This window comes from Ixodes scapularis, unplaced genomic scaffold (genome assembly GCF_016920785.2).
Source record: "Ixodes scapularis isolate PalLabHiFi unplaced genomic scaffold, ASM1692078v2 ptg001599l_1___fragment_1__unscaffolded, whole genome shotgun sequence".
In the NCBI taxonomy this organism is placed as follows: domain Eukaryota; kingdom Metazoa; phylum Arthropoda; class Arachnida; order Ixodida; family Ixodidae; genus Ixodes; species Ixodes scapularis.
The window spans coordinates 256412-276407 of record NW_024610173.1 but is presented as its reverse complement, the minus strand read 5'-3'; the positions used below and the strand labels follow the sequence as shown (position 1 = coordinate 276407).

General features: G+C 47.9%; 1 protein-coding gene across 1 annotated transcript; it reads right to left on the bottom strand.

Annotated features, from left to right (window-relative positions):
* Nucleotides 1–764: 764 nt before the first annotated feature.
* On the bottom strand, nucleotides 765–5144 carry LOC120842226. Its single transcript, XM_042288296.1, has one exon. The coding sequence runs from the start codon at nucleotides 5142–5144 to the stop codon at nucleotides 765–767; it is 4380 nt and encodes a 1459-aa protein (XP_042144230.1).
* Nucleotides 5145–19996: the final 14852 nt, after the last annotated feature.

Genomic DNA, 19996 nt, shown 5'->3' with positions numbered 1-19996 from the left:
GGGCACCGCCTATGAGCACGCCCAAACGGACACACCGGTTAATCCTTTTGTTGGCTCTAAGAGAGCACGAACGCCCGGAGGATACCGTCCCACTCCCTAGTCGGGACGGAGAAGACCTTGGACGCCGATATCCGGGCAGTTCCCGTTCACGGCTTATCTCCTTCTTTCGGCTTAGCAGGGATCACCGTGGCCGTTGGTTCCTGCTTGGACGCCTCAAAGAGAACGCATTTCCGTTTCAGCACCCAACTTGAGCCGGTGTCGACGACGGCTTGTCTTGCTCTTTTGTCGACGGTACCAGGGCAGCGGGGAAAATAATCCCAGCTTGAGATTGTCAGCGAAAGGCGCGTCCTCGGGAATGTTACAAAAGGGGTGGCGATCCGCGTCCAGGTCCGGCCGCGAAGGTCGTTCGTTACAGCTCCTCCACGCAAAGGCAGATCTCGGAAGGGGAGGAGTATCAGCTGCTTTCCTGGAGAGATCAGCTTCGAAATCGTCGTGAGTAGCCAACACATCAACAGAGACACGAACCGCTACAACCAAATCCAGCGAGCGGCAGCACCCTCTCCCCAACCGCCAGGCCTTTTTCTGCGGCAATAAACCTATCACTTTTTCTGCCATTGACACCACCAAGAAAAGCCCGCCATAGGGCAACATTGCACAAAGCGAAATCGTTGACATGTGTGAAGATTACAAAAAGTAAAAGAAAACGCAATGAAACTTTTTAAAATTTGGCCCAACTTGCAAGGCAACATCCAGAACAAATAATCTCAAAACGACCTGCTAAGTCCGTCTACGTTGGAGTTAGCCGCCCCCCTCTTGTACTTAACCGTGAAGGTTAATTCTTGTAAAGCCAAACTCCACCGCAGAAGTCGGGCATTTTTTGTCGACATTTGAGTTAGCCATGTCAAAGGACAGTGGTCGGTGACGAAAACGAACGGAGCTCCGTAAAGGTAACAAGAGAGCTTTTGAGTTGCCCAAATTAAGCCGGCGCATTCCTTTTCCGACGCACTGTAAGCCTCCTCTCGGCTGCTGAGTTTCCGGCTTGCGTACAGCACGGGGTGCTCCTCTCCCGCATCATCCTCCTGACATAAAATCACCCCCAAGCCGCGATTACTGGCATCGCACTGCACTATAAACGAGCGACTATAATCCGGGGCCCGAAGTATGGGGGAACAGCAGAGGGAATTTTTCAAGCCCTGGAAGGCCTGTTCTTTTTTGTCGTCCCATCGAATCTTATCGGGTTCGGTCTTCCGCAGCGCATCGGTTAGGGGGCTAGCCTTTTCTGAGTACTGAGGGATATAGCGTTGGTAATACCCCGTCAGCCCCAAAAAAGCCCTTATGCCAGTTTTTTTCTCAGGTCGCGGGAAGTCTCTTACAGCCTCAACCTTGAGTTCGTCGGGCCTTCTTAGCCCCTGACCCACGATATGGCCGAGGTATCTAACCTCGCCTCTCGCCAGCTGACACTTACTTGGTTTCGCGGTTAGACCCGCGCTCCTCAACCTTTCAAATACGTCAGAAAGGTGGTTCATGTGATCTGCCCAAGTTGTCGAAAAAATGGCGATGTCGTCTAGATACGGTAGCGCGTAGCTTTCCGCCCCACGCAAAATTCTGTCCATCATTCGCGAGAAACAGAACGGAGCGTTTTTAAGGCCGAAGCTCAAAACCAACGGGCGGAATGTGCCCGTTGGGGTCACGAAGGCTGCGTAATGGCTAGCTCTTTCCGTCATCGGGACCTGCCAGTATCCGCGCACTAGGTCTAAAGTCGAAACGTATCTAGCCCCACTAACCGTCTCAACTCTTTCCTCCACGTTGGGAATCGGGTAAGCCTGGTCTCTGGTGATTGCATTGAGTTTGCGATAGTCAATGCATGGTCGGGGATCCCTTCCCGCAGCCTCTACGATGATCATAGGGGAAGAGTAATCACTTTCACACGGAACGATTACCCCTAAGTGCAGCATGCGCTCCACCTCGTCTTTTAAGATAGCCTGCTGCCTTGGTGACATGCGATAGGGACGGGATCGTACCGCGACGTTTGATGTTAGCTCAATGTCATGCGTGGCAAGGGAGGTTCGTCCGGGAGACATTGAGAACAAGTTCTCGTACTTTTCCAGAAGATCTCTCAATTCAGCCCGCTGTGAGACCGAAAGATCCTCCGAACGAACCGCCTGAGCCATGACTTCATTTACTCCGACCGGCGCTCCAGCCTCCCAAAGTAGCGGAACATCAGTCTGAACTTCCTCTGGGGCGTTTAGTGTCAAGTTCACCACTTCCGTTTCGCTCACGTAACGCTTCATCAGATTGCAGTGATAGATTCTGATTTCCTTTCTCTTGCCTCTGGTTTCGATTGCGTAGTTAGTATCCGAAAGCTTTTGAGTCACCTTGAATGGTCCCTCCCACTGCACCTGTAGCTTATTTTGGCGTGAGGGACGAAGCAAGAGGACTTGATCGCCCGCCCGGTACTCCCGGACACGGGCGTTTCGGTCGTAATACCGTTTCGCTCTGATCTGGGCCTCGCGCATATTAACCTCCGCTATCTCACTCGTGCTTCGGAATCGCTCTAGCAGATCAAGAATGTACTCTACCACACTCGGATCGGATCCCTTGGTCTCCCAAGTTTCGCGGAGCAGCCGCAGGGGAGTCCGCAAACACCGTCCATACACTAGTTCGGCCGGGCTGAAGCCGGTTGCCTCGTGAGTCACGGAGCGCAGCGCGAACAACATTGCCGGCAGGCAGGCGTCCCATTCGTTCCCACTCTCATAAGTTAGCGCCCTCAGAACCCGCTTCATAACTGAGTGACACCTCTCGACACTGTTTGACTGCGGGTGATATACTGAACTGTGTATAACCTTTATACCGCACCTCTCGAGGAAACCAGTAGTCAAAGCGCTTGTGAAAACGCTCCCTTGGTCGCTCTGGACCTCTTGGGGGAAGCCTACCCTCGCAAAAATTGACAGAAGTGCGTTCACCACCTCCACTGAACTCTGTTCCTTCATGGGGGCCGCTTCGGGGAACTTGGTAGCCGCGCACATGACCGTTAGAGCATAGCGGTACCCCCCCTTAGTAGCCGGAAGAGGACCCACCACATCAATGACCACCCGCCTGAATGGCTCCGAGATTATCGGCACAAGTCTCAGGGGCGCCTTGCATTTTTCATTGGGTTTTCCCACTCTCTGACAGACATCGCACGCCCGCACCTGAGACTCGGCATCTCGGAAGCATCCCGGCCAGTAGAATTCCGTGAGGAGCCGATCTTTCGTCTTTTTGTTGCCCAAGTGACCGGACCATCCCGCTCCGTGGCACAGGCGCAACACATCCGCTCGATATTTCTCCGGCACTACCAGCTGATCGAACGTGCGACCCGACCGATCTCGGTAGTGTCGGTACAGCACACCATCACGGACAGGAAATGAAACGTTTTTCCTGGCCACGCCCTCCTTGGAGGTTTCCCACACCTTATCTAGACTAGGATCAGCTTTTTGCTCCTTGATCAGAACTTCCTTCGTTACGGACACGAGTTTCTCAAAGTTTCCCGACGTCGGGGGCAATATTAACTCGTCCAGTTCGGTTAGCTGCTCTTGGCGAGTTTCTTTTTCGACCGCGACGTTTTCCTCACTCCCCCGGTCTTTCTCTGCTTCCCCGGAACTGGTTTGCTCCGAGACCCCCGTCGGCGGATCCTTCGGTTTTCCTGGGCTAGCCTCGTCATAACTGAGCCGCGTGGAAATCTCGCGAGCTTTAGCCCTCGTGAGCGCTTGAACGAGTCCCTCCCCGAGGCTCTTGCCCTGTTCTTTCAAAATCCTGTCTGTTCGGTTCGAAAATAGGTAGGGGTACTGTGGCGGCAGTTTGTCTGAAACAGCCGCCTCAGTACGCACCTCTCCGAATGGTCCAGAAATCAGAACATCGGCCACAGGGAGACACACGCTCCCCTCGTCCAGCACAGACTTGATCCAGCTACATTTCCCATTGTAATGGGTCTCAGTAACGTACGACGGGTGAATTAGGTCAATGGTAGCCCCACTGTCGCGCAACACGCGGCACGACTTTCCGTTCACTGTCATGTCGAAAAGATACGGACTCAGGAGCTCCTCATTCTCCTCGCACTTACTCGCTAAGGCGAAAACCACCTTTGGTTTTTGACATCCCGCGGCAATGTGCCCAGTTTCATGGCAATTGAAGCACCTTATCGGCCTCCTGGCCTCAAAGGGTTTCTTCTTTTGCTGACTGTCTGGCCCGTTGCCCCGGGAGGTCGTGGAGATATTCTCCTCCTTGTCTTCCTCCTTTCGCGACTCTGTTCTTTTCCAGCCCCCTTTTTTCCGCTCATCTCCGCTTTCCTTCTCAAAGGTTCTCCTCATTCCCTCTTTTCCGCCTCTACGGGAACTGTACTCATCCGCAAGGTCTGCGGCTCGATAAACAGAGTCTACTCCTGACTTATCTTGAATCCAGGTTCGCATGCTTTCAGGAAGAGTCTTATAGAACTGTTCGAGCGCGACCGTCTCCAGCATTTTCTCTTTGTCGTCATACGACTCGGCGACCTTCATCCATTCGACAAGGTACGACCGAAGTTCGTATGCGAACTCCGCATAACTGGCTTCCGACTTTTTGGTCACGCCCCTGAACTTCTGTCTGAACGCTTCTGCCGACAACCGGTACTTCTTTAGCAGGCAGCTCTTCACGCGATCGTAGTCGTCCGAGTCGTCCGCGGATAACCTCGCGATTACCCCGGCTGCCTCGCATGGCAGAACACTCAGCAACCTTCTGGCCCAAGATACCCGATTAAAACGGGCCCTCTCGCAAGCTCTCTCGAAGTTTACCAGGTAGAGGCCCATGTCCTGTCCCACCTTGAAAGCCTGAATAAGCTTCGTCATGTCATAGAGACTTCGGGTGCCCTCTACCTCCGTTTCCCGTCCTCCGCTCGTTTTCCTTAGCTCCACCTCGAGACGAAGTTTTTCTAGTTCTAATTCCTTGAATTTTGCTTCGTCTCCTTTTTTTGTTTTGATTTTTTCCCACATCTCTTCGATTTCCTCGTTGTCAAGATTTTCGTCCTGGATAGCCTTAACAAGCTCCGGTTTTTTCATCGATGTGTTCGCGTCTACCCCGAGCTCCTCACACAAGTCGAGCAACTGACACTTTAGCAAACGCTGCAGATCCATGTCTGTGACCTATCTGGGTGGCAAAACTCTGCACTACCGACACACAACAACCTTAAAATTGCCTTTTCGGTAGTTACTTACGCCCCTGCAAAATACACCTCGATCTTACAGGCCTGGCGACAGAGAAAAGATGCCGTCACTCACCAGACTCGGCTCACGGCCCATGAGATCCGTTGTTGCTGCCGCTCAATGGTCGTAGCTGTCGATCCCACCGTCCGCCATCCAGTTGTAAAGACTCGGGGCTTGTCCATGTCGATCTCCGCTGGAGCCATGCGTCGCCCAGGACATCGGGCAGAGTTGGTAGCGAGCCAGGGTGTCTTTTCTCAAACTGTTTATTTACATACTATGTACAGTCTGCCGTTCGGCATGAGAACAACGTGAGAACACGAAGAGGGAGCGTAAAACCGCTCTTTTTATAATGTCCCCCTTCCCTACGTCCCTAGGCCAGGACGACGTTCCCCAACTGGTCAGGCACCGCCCACTCGCACGCACACGCACACACAGAGGATAAGTGCTCTTCCGGTTCCTCCAGGCTTGTATAGTGGCAGCCGTTTCTTCAGTGACGCTTGAGATTTGGCCTTGCTCCTGGAATCTAGGTCGAGGTGACACCGAGAAGCTCATTCCCAAACGTCCGGGCACCGCCTATGAGCACGCCCAAACGGACACACCGGTTAATCCTTTTGTTGGCTCTAAGAGAGCACGAACGCCCGGAGGATACCGTCCCACTCCCTAGTCGGGACGGAGAAGACCTTGGACGCCGATATCCGGGCAGTTCCCGTTCACGGCTTATCTCCTTCTTTCGGCTTAGCAGGGATCACCGTGGCCGTTGGTTCCTGCTTGGACGCCTCAAAGAGAACGCATTTCCGTTTCAGCACCCAACTTGAGCCGGTGTCGACGACGGCTTGTCTTGCTCTTTTGTCGACGGTACCAGGGCAGCGGGGAAAATAATCCCAGCTTGAGATTGTCAGCGAAAGGCGCGTCCTCGGGAATGTTACAAAAGGGGTGGCGATCCGCGTCCAGGTCCGGCCGCGAAGGTCGTTCGTTACAGCCTACTTTCACACCGGGGTCAAGCAACCAGGCAGGTGAACAGGGGCGAGCCATTCATCGCCGAACCGCAAAAATATTGACCCGCTGGTTTTTCCAGTTATTTGCGCAGAAAATGGCTTGCCGTCGAGCGAATGAAATGCTGGGCCGCCCGAGGGCGCGAACAGCCCAAGAGTGGCCTAGTAGTGTGTCTAAATTTGAGAGTGTTTTCAAACTCCTCGATTGGAGTCACGCGGTTTATGAGCCGCGTTCGTAATAAAGACTGCAAATAGGAGGCGAAAGCGTTCATCGTCCGCAAGCGTCTCCAACCTTTGCTAAGCCTTACCGAGCGCTTTGCTCCTCGCCACTCAGAGACTCACGGATCCGCATGGTCAGCATATCTACCCAGGAGGTGTGGGCCATTGAAATGCAGTTATCCGCACGGTTTCAGTTTCTCCCTCTCTAAACTCAAGCCTCTCCGAAGTGCCTCAGATATTATGGTTCATGAATGAACACGGCAGGAAAAGCGGGCGTTTGTTTGGTGGAGGAATCTAAACAAAGATTAAGCAAAAAAAAAACCCTTGGGTTGTTTGTAAGCCTACGTGAAGCAGACAATGAATATTGCAATCAATAAATTAATAAAGTTTGGAAGCCTCTAACAGAGTGATTGCTCTCTTAGAGCGTCCCTTGAGGACAACAGGAATAACTAGCAAGCGCCTTCAAGATGAAATTGTTGTTGTTGATTGGTATTCGTACAGAATAATTATCCGCAAGTTCGGAAGCAATTTTGTGTTTATATGAAACGTAAACAACTTAGATGTCCAACCTGATTAACGATGTCACGTATAACCCTCAAAATAACGTCACCGAGGCCCTGCTTGAAGTTTTACACGACTGAATGGGGCTTCGTCGCATAACGTGACCACGCAGAGAGAGCAACGCTAGACAAGGACAGGTGTCCCAGTGGAAAGGAAATTTGAAACCATCGTGCTAGAATGATATTGGCTAAATTTTGAAATACCGCTTTGCCATATAGTTATCGAGAAGCAGCCCACAGGTTTCGTTCGGAAATGCCGAGGGTTTTCGCAAAATGCACGCCGCTTACGCCATTGTGAGGACATTATTGGGGGGAGGGGGGGGGGGGGGGGGGTATCCATATAGAGGCACACGTGCTGCAACATTTCTAGCATTATCTTTTTTTTATACAAATTCACATAGCATGACCGCCAGTTTCTGTGGTGCGATGAATACACTCTTGGACAGTTTCGTAATGCACAAACACTCCCTGAATAAATTATACGACTGAGTTGGGTTACCGAAACAAGGTTACACCAACCGAGAACGAACAGAGGCGAAAGGCATTGCTAAAGACGCTGATACGATCTTGCATTCGATTGTTATACGTGTTTTCGGGGGGAATGAAACAACGTCCGGTAACTGGCGTGGCCCTGTATAGGGATCGAAAATAAATCATGTAGAACGAATTCAAACACTCGCAGTGTTTTGTAAAGCGTACTTTTTCTCAGCAAGAATGAGTGTGTGGTGAAGCCGATCAATAAAAGTGGAGCAGTGCCATGTTAACAAATCACAAAAAAAATAAAAACAACGATTCTTTTGTAAAAACCGCCTTTCAAGAACTAGATATATTGTAATATAAATACAACATACACAGAAAAATTAAAAACAAATGTCCAACGAACACACATGATGAAGGCTTTCCCCCTTGACTTCGGATGATAATAAATTTAAAAGGCGCAACTCAAAATACTAGCCTCCACCCCTCCCCCCCCCCCAAAAAAAAAAAAAATAAGAACACTTCCATATACGATGTTTTTTTTTGTTTTTTTTTTTTTAACACACGATGTCAATTGTATTTTTACATTTTGAATAATAAAATTAAACGAATGTAGCAAAGCTTGATAGGATAGCGCGTCCAACTCAATCCGAGATTGAATAAAGTCACGTCGGCTATTGAAAGAGCTTGTTAGAGTGAATGCCATGGCGGATGAGGTTTTGTTTTGTATTATTGTTATATTCATTTAAAAATATTCACACTTTTTGACAGGAAGAAACTTGAGTAGCTGCGTAGCGGTCCTCAAACCGTCGGAACAAAAGACATAGGGCAACAAAAACAAACAAATACGGCAAGGTAAGAAAGACAGCACTTAAGGCAACCAGAGAGGAAGTAAAGAAGCAAGCATCTACTTATGCAAGCTTCATGGTGAATTCTCGAAACAAGGGGGAAAAACAGCTAAAAATGGATTAAGGGCGCCTACTAGAAACAAAACAAAAAGTATGAACGAGACGTTTTTTGAAGTCAGACAAAAAACAAACAAAAAAAAGGACTTTTTTGATCTGGTTTCGGTAAACTTCGAAAGACAACAAAGACCGAAATGGAAACAAGAAAACTGACACTCTGTATAACACCACAGACATGTAGGATGCTATCTATGCAAGCGAAGGAAGACATCCTCGAAAGGAGCGTCGAAAGACAATAAAACATATTCGTGAGGCGTACAAAAACGTCGCATTCGAAGCGGAGGTTCCCCGTACCTTTTCTTTTTTCCAAAACCACTTTAATCTAAAACAAACCAAATTTTTAAGACACTTTCCGCTGCCTCCTTACCTTGCCACCTCATAGTTGTGCGTTTGTATTGAGTCCCATATTCCTTCTTGCTGCTCTTCAAAACTCCTCGACAATGTGAAAAAAAAAAAAAAATACCGACGAGATTTGTTTGATTGCCGCCACGTCGCTCAAAGGCTGATTCAAGCAGGACGCCGAGGTTCCTACGGGCGAAACTGAGTCGTCGCGCCAAAGAATCTTTGGAACGGTAGCCCAAAGAGCGGATGGTAGACGTTGGAAGCAGGGAAATGCACGCAATATATAAAATCAAACGTGGAAATGAGCAGGCCGTGTTTAAAGCGACGTTTCTCAATCGACTCGATATTTCTTTTTTTTTTTACTGCCTCTAAAAGTTTTTTTTGTTTTCTTTATTACGCGTTTTTTGCACGATGGAGCGATTTCCGGATTCGGAGCGGTTGGCATCATCATTGACTACGCTCCGTCGGGATGTTAACGAGGAGACACAGACTTAGGAGTATGTAAAACTTTGGTCATTGAAGTTATTACTTATAGTACAGGGTGTTTCACGTAAGAGTGAGAGTTTATTCTTTTTTAAGAAATCTTGAAAAAAAACGCAATATTTTCGGGATTACGTTGGTCATGGCGGCAAACCTAAAACGCAAGTGCAAAGTGCTCATTAAAAAAGTAATTAACAAGAAAGTCATTAATTAACTTATTAGTCTTCTGCTTTGGGTAGTCTGTCTTAATTTGATATTTGAAGCCCGTTGTGTACTAAAACTAAAGCAGTTGAGATATCTCAGACAAGAAATACTACTTCGTGTTATTGCGTGGCACATTTTGGCAATCACGGGAGTTGGAACTCGAAACCAACTTAGAAAAAATACGAGCTTAGAAAAAAACGGAAACTTATCACGTGCGTCTCTCACATACGGAAACGGGCGCATTTCGTTTTCTTGTATAAATTTTTACAACTATAAAAGAGACGAATATCTGGGTTTACGATAAGCTTGAACCCTACCCCATATTCGCTTGCAGAAGCAGGCAGCAAGCCAATTTGGGATTGGGCCAAAGCTTTCGGTCACGCGTTCACAGCAATCACACGTCATCATTCCTCACAATTTGACGCCTCATTGTCTCCGAAACGGCTTCCGCTCCTGGCGAGTTATTTTCTACTTTAGTTCCAATTTTCCGCTGGTCTGAATGGCAAAACATATCATGAAATAACTCGAAGTAGACCTTGTATGTCTAAACTGCTTTAGCTTTAGTAAACAATGGGCTGTAGACCTCTAATTAAAATATGCCAGCTAAAACAAAAAGGTTGAGAAGTTAATTAGTAGCTCTTTTTTTATAATTAGTTATCTCATCGACACTTCACACATTCGTATTTACGTCCACTCCAGTGGACAACGTGATCCAGAAGGAATCCTGTCTTTATTTCAAGTTTCCTTTTCTTAAGAACTGTCACTCTTACGCCACAAACCTTGTATATCGTATATTTTTAGTAAGAACACTTTTTTGTGTGAACAGGTTTGAGAAGCATTTAAAAAACACACCTGTGTTTGTATTATTCACAAACTTACATCGTAGGCGATATGTTCACGATAGAACCTTCAACAGGTATCGAGATTTCAAACAAGATATAGGTTTGAAGATTTTCCTTCGACGTGCTTATGGGAAAAGATGATAATATTTAGATGTGAAGAAAATGCCTACTGGCCATAGATAATACACTAATCACCCACTAGACAAAGCAAACACGGATAAAGAGGACCCTCATGTCATAAAGTTTTCAGGATGATTTTCAATTCAATTCATCTTATATATTTTTCTAGAAAATAGACGACAGCACGAAAAACACATAGAACAGATGACGCAGGAAAGGAAAAGGTACACAATAATATAGGCAAACGACCAATTGAGTAGACAACGAAGCATAATTTATATGGAGGAGTTGACAACAGACGTAACATACAAAGCTCATCATAGCCAACAAAGTTAGCAACCGAAGCAGACGACGCGGAGCACAGACGACGTTCAAAGCAGTAAACGTACGAGAAAGACAAAAAAAAAAAAACAACAGAACAACTTGTATACACAAAACAAAGAGCTGCACGCGAATATACCTCAAACTAAATTGGAAGACGGCGCGCACAGTTGTTTTCGTCAAGCCGCTCCCGCGAGGCTTGCGGTGGCAGAAACAAAAGCCACCATGGTTCCTCTGGAAAGAAATCTTAAGTGTTTACTTTATCAAGTATAGTTGCTGTATCTATAAAGTAAAAAATAAATAAGCGCTAAAGAACAAACACAAATTACGAAAATATATTTACATGCATGCATCTCATAAAAAGAAACAAATCACTATTAATTTATTTCTAAATTCGATTTCCTTGTTTATATTTTGTTTCTCCTCAAAATAGACTGCAGCCAAAGTTAAAAGTCATACCAGCCAGTCCAGTTCTTGGAATGTGACACGGAGCCATGCTAAAAAAAAAAAAAAAAAAAAAACTAAAAAACAACAACAATTGTAGATATTTTTATATCAAAAAACATATTCGCAAATATAATTTAGGAAAAAAAAAACATTAATTAAGAAAAGCCACTCCCGAAGTCAGTGCAATCGATCGATAGAGTTCCGTCATCTGTAGTCACTATTGATATAGAACCTCAGGGAGAGGCGCGTCCCGTGGATTTTATTATCGCTCCGTAACAAATCACACTAAGCATTATTTGATAAGAATGCCAACGAATAAATTACGAAGCAAGAAGCATAAACATCATTAGGCATGCCCGTAGTTTCTTTAGCTTTTTGTTACCACAGCAACGCAGCAAAGTGCAATAACTTGTAAACAAAAAAAATGAGAAGAGTAAAAAAAGGACATCCCCATCCTGACCGCGACACGACTTCAGTCTGGTAAACCGTCAGCGTAATGCAGGGTACACGAAGACGGGTTCCGGAGAGGGCCGAAAGGACGGCACCCTACAGCGCGTGACTCGGGCACAAAACTCGTTCGAATTAGAACCCAGCCAAGCGCGTCCGTCCGGCAGCTTCCCGAATTTCACAGCTCCAAGGATCGGGACACAGTACCCAGTGCGCACCGAACCGCCCATCCGTTGGGAAACGCAATGACGGCCCCGAGGAGGCTTTTTTCTTGCTTTTCCTTTTACTAACTGTGCTGGAAAGGTTGCTCTTAGCCAAAGAATTCGCTCCCAGGAAGGACCTTTTTCACATATGTTCTCTTACCTTCGAATATATTGAAGATATATCTATTTTTCTTTAAAAACAACATTCTTAGACATCCGGACTTCATTGGCGTTCTCTGAAGTACTACCGCTCACCAACTTTTTATTTCAAGAAAGATACCTTTCTCGACTATGCTTAATTAATAGCGTCTACGGAACTCCTTCTTTCAATCTTTACCTTATTTTCTGAAACGCTTTGAAACTGTCCTCTTTTAGCGGCATAATCTCGCTCTTAAAATATCCCCATGTCCCTGAAAGACTTTTCCGTATTTAAACCCAATCAAGAGCGCTCAGTTTAAAACTGATTTACTATTTTTGCCGGTTCTTGCAGAAGGACTCTCTTGACTCTACCTTATTAAATGTTTTTATTGAAAACAGCCTTGTCGAACCTTTTTTCTCAAGGCAGCCCATTCAAAAACCATGCCTTCTCGCTCGTCTGTTTTCTTCGTAAAGCTTTCTCCTTAACTCTACCACTCCTTTCCGTGGAGCCCCGTCTCAAACTTGTCTACTTTTTTTTTTTTTTGCTCTGGAACACAAAGAAAAAAGAGAATCGCAAAAAAATCAGAAAAAAACCCGCGAAGAAGGTGCAAGGAGAATCTTAATATGCTGCCTTCTTGACAAAAGCGAGTCTCCACACTACTTGCTCAGATTACGACGGAGGTCTCTCCATATTATTTTTCGCCCTACCTCGTTCGTTATGCATGAGTCGACTATGACGATCTCTAATAAAGACTCTTGACCCGTTTATTACAGTAGGCGGAATCATTCAATACTTTCGTTGGCTCTGTTAAATGTTCTTAATGCGAAAGCATTAACTATTTTATGAAGCGGAGCGGGCAGCGTCTGTAACCGCAACAAAAACGAAAGAAGAAAACGCGAAAGAAATGTTCCTTCTCCCATTGGCTGAGCAGAACGGCTCCTTAAGCGCGATCCAAAAACAACGCGTTTTTGTGCGGCTGTAGGTCGTTCGGCTTGCGGATGTGACGTATTTCATTACGTCGCACTTATTCTTTCCTTCTTTCGGGCGCGCATATGAAAGCTGGATGATTTCAACTTCTTTCTCAACGCGCATGATAGATAGATAACAACTTTAATGTTCCACCAGATGAGGAGACACCTAGTCCTCGTCCCCGGCACGCAGGCCTAGGATACGGGGCCCGGGACCTCCGCGGTTAGAAGCAGGCAAAGAGGTCTTGGCTCTTCGCGGCTTCTTCCGCCAGGCGGATGGCTTGCTGCTGTAGAGCGGGGACCTCGCTCCGCAGCAGGGCTTCCCAGGCTACTCCACAATTTATATTTGCATTAGCCCCTGGGGAGCTAGCACATTCCCACATTATGTGGTAAAGGGTCCCTCTCGCCCCACAGTGCTTGCACTTATCATGTTGTCTGTCATCTATCCGAACATGGTATGCCCAGACTGGGTTTATAAAGTTCCCATCTTGCAGGCGCCGCCATGCGACTGTCTCCCTATTGCTTAGACTTTTGTCTTGTGGTCGCACCTGTTTCCTTTGTAATCTATAATTTTTCACAATCTCCGTATAAGTTTGCAGACGCTCGTCCATGTTCCGGCAGTCGGGCGGCTCCACAGTTACCCGGAAGTAGAGAGCTCGGGCTAACTCGTGCGCCGCCTCGTTGCCAGGAACGGACGTGTGTGCGGGGGTCCAAATTAGGCTCATTTTTCTGTTTAGCTGTCTACCGGTAAGAATCCTTGCCACTTCCGGCGAGATTCTACCCTTCCCGAAATTCCAGATGGCCGTTTTGCTATCGCTAATAATAAAATTGGCTTTCGTTCCAACGCAAGCGAGCGCTATCGCAACTTCTTCAGCCGTTTCTGCGTTGCGGCTTCTAATGGTGGCGGCCGATACGGGAGCACCTCGGCCGTCAACCGCCGAGGCGACCGCCGCACCCGAATTCTCACTTGCCGCGTCCACATACGCAACCAACTTGCTGTCCATTAAATCGAAGCGTCTGATTAGTGCTTCTGCTCTCTTCTCCCTCCTCTCCGTGTTGAATACGGGATGCATGTGACGAAGAGGGGGGGAATGATTAGGTCTTCTCGGCAGTCCTGCGGAATGCTTGACCTGACTCTTAGTCCCCTATTTGTTTGTAGGCCTACCATATCGAGGATAGCTCTGCCCGTGGTTGTTCGGCTAAGTCTTTCGAGCTGCGATATTCTGACAGCCTCCGCTATTTCGTCCCAGGTATTGTGCACTCCCATAGAAAGGAGCTTCACTGTGGAGGCGCTAATTGGTAAGCCCAGGGCCCTCTTTGTGCTTCGTCGGATGAGCGAGTGTAGTTTCCTTCTCTCCTCCGACCTGATGTTTAAGAAAGGCGTGGCATAGCTCACGCGGCTTATTACGTACGCTTGAATTAGTTTAAGCAAGCTTCTTTCCTTCAGGCCTCGTCGTTTCAGCGCGACGCTTTTAAATAGTCCAAGGGCTTGCGTGGCAAATCTTTCTAGTCTTCTGATTGCCCCATCATTATATCCATTCTCCTGAATAAACAATCCCAAGGTTCTGATCTGATCTACCTTTGGAACTGGTTTCTCCTCTACTTTAATGCTAAAATCCCAGCTGCGTTTGCATCGGAGAGACTTTGGGTTATAGACGAATAATTCAGATTTTTGCGGAGAGCATGAGAGGCCCCTATTGGCAGCATAATTCACGACAGTGTCTGTCGCCGCCTGCAAGCGCTCCTCAATGCTCGCATCACTCCCCTGGTTAATCCAGAGGGTGATGTCGTCCGCGTAAATACTGAAATTCAGCCCCTCTATGCTCCTCAGAGCTGCTGGGAGGCTCCTCGTTGCCACGTTGAAAAGGAACGGGGAGAGAACCGAGCCCTGCGGCGTCCCCCTGCTCCCTTACTTTAGTGTGTGTGACTCAATGTCTTGAAACTTTATGCAGGCAGTTCTGGCTGACAAAAAGTCCTTGATGTAGTCGTACGTTCGCGTACCTAACCCGATTTCTTGGAGACCGCAAAGGATCGCTTCGTGTTTAACATTATCAAAAGCCTTTGTCAATCAAGTCCAGGCCGAGAATCACTTTGGCGTCTCCAGAACGCGAATCGATTATGTCATGTTTCAGTCGGAGCATCACGTCCTGCGTACTCAAGCCCGGCCGGAAGCCGACCATCTCGCACGGCCACAGACCGTTTTGCTCCATAAAGCGCGTCAATCTGGTCTGGACTACGCGCTCCATCAATTTCCCCATGCATGAGGTTAGGGAAATTGGTCTTAAATTTTCTAGTCTAGGGGGTTTGCCCGGCTTTGGGATTAGAATTACGTTTGCCGACTTCCAATGCCGAGGCAGGTGGCCTTTAGTCCAAATATCTTGCATGTACTCCGTCAGAGCGCTGATGGAGCCATTGTCCAGGTTTCTTAATATTTTGTTAGTTATCTCGTCAGGGCCCGGGGCCGATTTTGTTTTTAGTTCCAATATTTCTGCCCGGACCTCCGCTTCCGTGATGGGTGCGTCGAGCTCCTCGTCGGGAGCTCCGTCGTACTCCAAGAGGGGGGTACTAGCGGTATCACCAATATACATGTTGACTAGTTTGTCCATAAATTTCGCGTCTGTTCCCTCGAACGCGTGCCTGGCTTTTGATAATCTAATTCCTGATTGAGTTTTCGAATTGGTCGAATCTAATAGGTGTCTCAGCAGACCCCATGTTTTGGCAAGGCTCATGCCCCGTTCCATCTCGTCGCATCGGCTACACCAATTTTGTTCGCACAATTTGATCGCATAATTTTCAATTTCTTTGTTATGTCTAGCAATCTTCCTTCTCAGATTGCGGTTCCATTTTTGCCTCTTTAGTCTGCGCTCCATACCGTGTTTTGCCTCCCACACGTGAAGCAGTTTGCTCTCAGCTACCTCAGGGGCATTGTCCTCTTCAAGTGTCTTTGTGGCCTCCCCAACGTGACGCCTGAGGATCTCCGTCCATTTCTCTATGTTTGGGATCCTCCCAGTGGCAGCTTTCTCTCGTTTATCCCTAAATAATTCCCATTCGGTAATCCTCGGTTGACGCGCACAACGCGTCTTCACTCCTTTTTTAATGATCGAGGCCAGAATAAAATGGTCGCTGCCGAAATTTTGCTCCGAATTTTGCCACGTCAGGTCTGTCACATTTTTGGAGAAGGTCAGGTCAGGGGAGGTGTCTGCGCACACGCTGTTACCCACCCTGGATGGACTACTAGGGTCGGTGTGTAGTTTGAGTCCCAGCTCATGCGCATCCTCCCATAACTGCCTGCCGTTAGCATCTTGTTTAGCGTAACCCCATTCCGGGTGCCCCGCATTAAAGTCACCGACTATTAGCAAGGGGTTGGTGCCGGATGCCTTAATCGCTTTGCGGAAGACGGCCCTGAATGCCACCTTTCTCTGCTTTGGGGTACTATACAAATTTAAGAGGAAGACGCTCGGTTCCTCCTTTCGTCCCGTAAGTATTTCCAATAGCACTGCCTCAATTTCTTTCGAGTTTATTTCGTGCTCAATAGCTGCGATATTCCTCTTAATCAACGTTGTGACGTGAGATTTCTCACCCCTGTCACTTGAAAAAGCTTGGTATCCTGAGAGTTTCGCTATTTTGCTGTGGAACTGTCGCGGCTTCCAACGCAAGCGGGCGTTAGTGCAACAATATCAACGCGCATGAAAGCGCGCTGTGACATAGTAGGGTGCTTTAGATAGCCATTGGGCGCGTTCAGTAGCGGCTCCAGGAGTCAAGGAGTCAGCGCTCCTTCCACTGGACGGCAAAAGCCGACTTCCGGTGCACGTTACTCCGAGTCTTCGGAGCCAGGCTCTCGTGCGCCGTCTCCGGAGGCGGTGCATGAGGAGTCAAAGGAGCGAGGCATGACGTAATTCCGGATCGCTGACGAAGTTCCGGCGCTAAAAGAGAGAAAAGCTGCGTCGGTTCTGTCGTGGGTGTGCGGTTTGCTTGCTTTTGTTAAAGAAAAGTGCTCAAGGTAAGGCGAATAACGCGTTCGAATTTCTTTTCCAGGTAAGGCTCTTTTCAGAAAACACATTGCACCTTATTTTGTTTGTTTTGAATATGCTAATCAGCAACGTAAACGTTCACTTGACGCCGTGTCTTGGTCGCTGTTGCACGGAAACTCGGTGAATATCGACGATAATCCTGTCCGCGCTGAACAAAGCAACGCAGGGTATGAACGCGACTTTGCTAGCCGGTTGGACACTCACGCAGAGCATGATCCCGATTAATCTTTTTCTTTTTTCTGTAGCTAAATCGGGGTGTACGCTAACTGACGCTCACTTCGGTCGACAAAACCTTGATCGCCGAGCGCGGCCGAACTTCCCGTGTGTATCCGAATACATTTTAGAAGAAGTTCTTAACGGAGGTCAAAACAAACGTATGGCCATGAAAGTATCACAACCGACGGCGTTGATTCGCCGAGCTCCTATTTTGCGTGTGCTGACGACGTTTTTGTCTGTTTTTATAACACAAGTAGCCTTTGCACCGCTCTGCGAAGGGCTCGATCGCGTTGGATCGCTTCGAACAGCAGCACTGATGTCTACTGTCACTCGCTTTTTTTTGACGGCCTTGTCAAGACTTCTTCAATGCCGGAGTCAAATAAAAGTCATCGTGCTCGGCGTCGTCTGCTTCCATTTTATTCGGAGACCGTCTACCACAGCGGAGGAAGCGGAAATGCGTAGAAACAGCTGAGGAGCCGCGCTTTTTTTTTGCTGTTCAATAGGCGCTCCGAGGACTCCGACTCGAGTTACTCCGTTCAGAGTATGGGAGCCGCTACTGAACGCGCCCATTGGCGGCCGCTTCAGAAGAACGCGCGCTCGGCCGCCGCACTCGTGTGAGGCGTTACCGAAAAGAGGGGGGGGGGGGGCTGCGGCCGCTTCACGAGAGCGCGGGCTTAGCCGCCGTACCCGTGTCAAGGCCTGTCCAAAGAGGACACTACGAAAATAGTCGGGCGACACGACTCCCGCAAAAATCGTCAAAATTGAAGTGTCCGTTTCCCTGTTCATGATGTTTACAGGAGTCGTATCACCTGACGGTTTTTGTGGGAAAGCCAACAATACGACTTTTCTCCTCGCCTGCTCCACTTTTCTTTGGCGTCGGTACTCGTCCGATTTGACGTCACGCTACACCTGCCACTGGTTTCCTCCCTCGGGTCGTTGACCTCGCTACTGCCGTTGCCTCGGTTGGAACGCCGAAGAGGTCCTGCTTCGGGTGAATGTAGGAGATTTCTGCATCGAAGCATGCTTTTTGCTTCCCGCAAGGAAAGGGGGTTTCGCCTTCGTGTAATTCTGTTTCCCGTTTTGGGGATTTTAAGAACGGAAAACAAGGCGTGTGAGTGGCTCTCCGGACCCACATGATGAGCATATCAAGGCCACCGTGGAGGGCACGGGCAAAATTTGACGAAACAAACTTTCCCCCCTTGCAAAAAGAAAAAAAAAAAAAACAGCCAGAAGCGGAGCGCCGAACGATTTGTCGGAGTCGTGTTGCCTGACGATTTTTGTAGTGTCCTGCCTGGACAGGCCTTCAGGCGTTGCCAGAGGGGGTTGGGGGCTGCGGCCCCTTCTGCTCCTCTCGGCGCTGAGGAACGTGGCAGCGCCTGAGGAATCAAGATTTGCGGCGGCCGCAACTTCGGCAGTATCAAAACGTGGCCGTCAAGTCCAGTACATCGCAGACGAACTAAGGGAGCGGAAGAACTGCATTCATGCTTTCGCATTCACAATTCATAAGAAGTGCTTAGGTGTCCTCAAAACGTTTATGTTTTTTTTGCCAGTTAGGCGGGATAGCTGCCGCTAAATTCATTATTCCTGACATTAAGTTCTCGAGTTCGGTCAATGCGTACAAAATTGCAAGAAGTGCTTTGCGAGTAACGACCTCTTCGTTACCTTTGTGGTGACTGCGGAAGAAGAAGAAAACTTCCTTCTCGTGATCCTCGAGAGAATGATGATCACGAGCAGCCACAGGTTAGAATGATTACAACGCTCCCTGCAATCTCTACGCTTAAATTGTGATATATATGAAATTGAGTCTCATCAATTGGTGACCCGGGCATAGAACACAGGCCATGCAAGCTGCCGGTGAGCCCCCTTTGGCCATCATGCCGTGACGGTTAAGCTTCCGCCCTTTTTTCCAGCAGATCGAAATCTCTGGTTCGCGCTCATTGAGTCTCTCTTCGCAACAAGCAACATATCACGGCAAGGAAAAAAATTTCAATTCGGCTCTTGTCGTGTCTTGTCTCTTGTCGCGCCTTTATGTCTACGCACGGGACGTCATGCTCTAATGCAAGTCACTCACCAATTTTGTCAGTAGAAGCCCCTAGCCCATCCCACCAGCATTAAACACTGGGCTTGTATTTCTTTGATGATAAAAGTTTGACCATAGAACGTCCGTTTGAAAACATTACCTGACTTCAGAAAATCGAAATATCTGATTTTATAATCGTGACGTTTATATACGAAGCATTTAAACGGCAACAGCGGTTAACAAATATATTTCCGCGCATTACTGGAACCATTCAAGCGCAGTATAAAATGACTACGGAAGTTTTAGTAACACATTTCTGCTTCGCTTTAGAAATAGGGATAGTCGGGAAACGTGGTAAAGTAGGAAAAAGACCGCCGTACGCAGTAAACTCTTGGTGTCCATTCATGAGTAGCATATTTAAACGTTGAGACTCTGGCTCCGGGTATGTCTGACTGAAATTTCTATGCATGCTCCACATCTTGGTAAATAGATTTCAAAACTCAAATATCACCTTGGTACCGATTCCACGTATCTCATGGGGGTTCCAGTGACATGTGAAGAAAAAGAAGACAGATACGTTTTGGTGCATTAAGCGATATCCTTATCAAGACCACGAGACCTACGCATTCTCACAGTTCATGGGGGCTTTAATTTCTGCCGAATGTGTCGATATTCCAAATTATTACCTTCAAACACACGAGTTGTGTTCATTGAAGTCAAGGACACAACAGCGACGATTCCTTGTTCCCATTACACGTGTCGTGTTGGGAATATTCGATGCTACTTGTGG

What these genes read in the sequence shown, in the direction of transcription:
- LOC120842226 (XM_042288296.1), bottom strand. Translation starts at nt 5,144, where the DNA reads ATGGATCTGCAGCGTTTGCTAAAGTGTCAGTTGCTCGACTTGTGTGAG.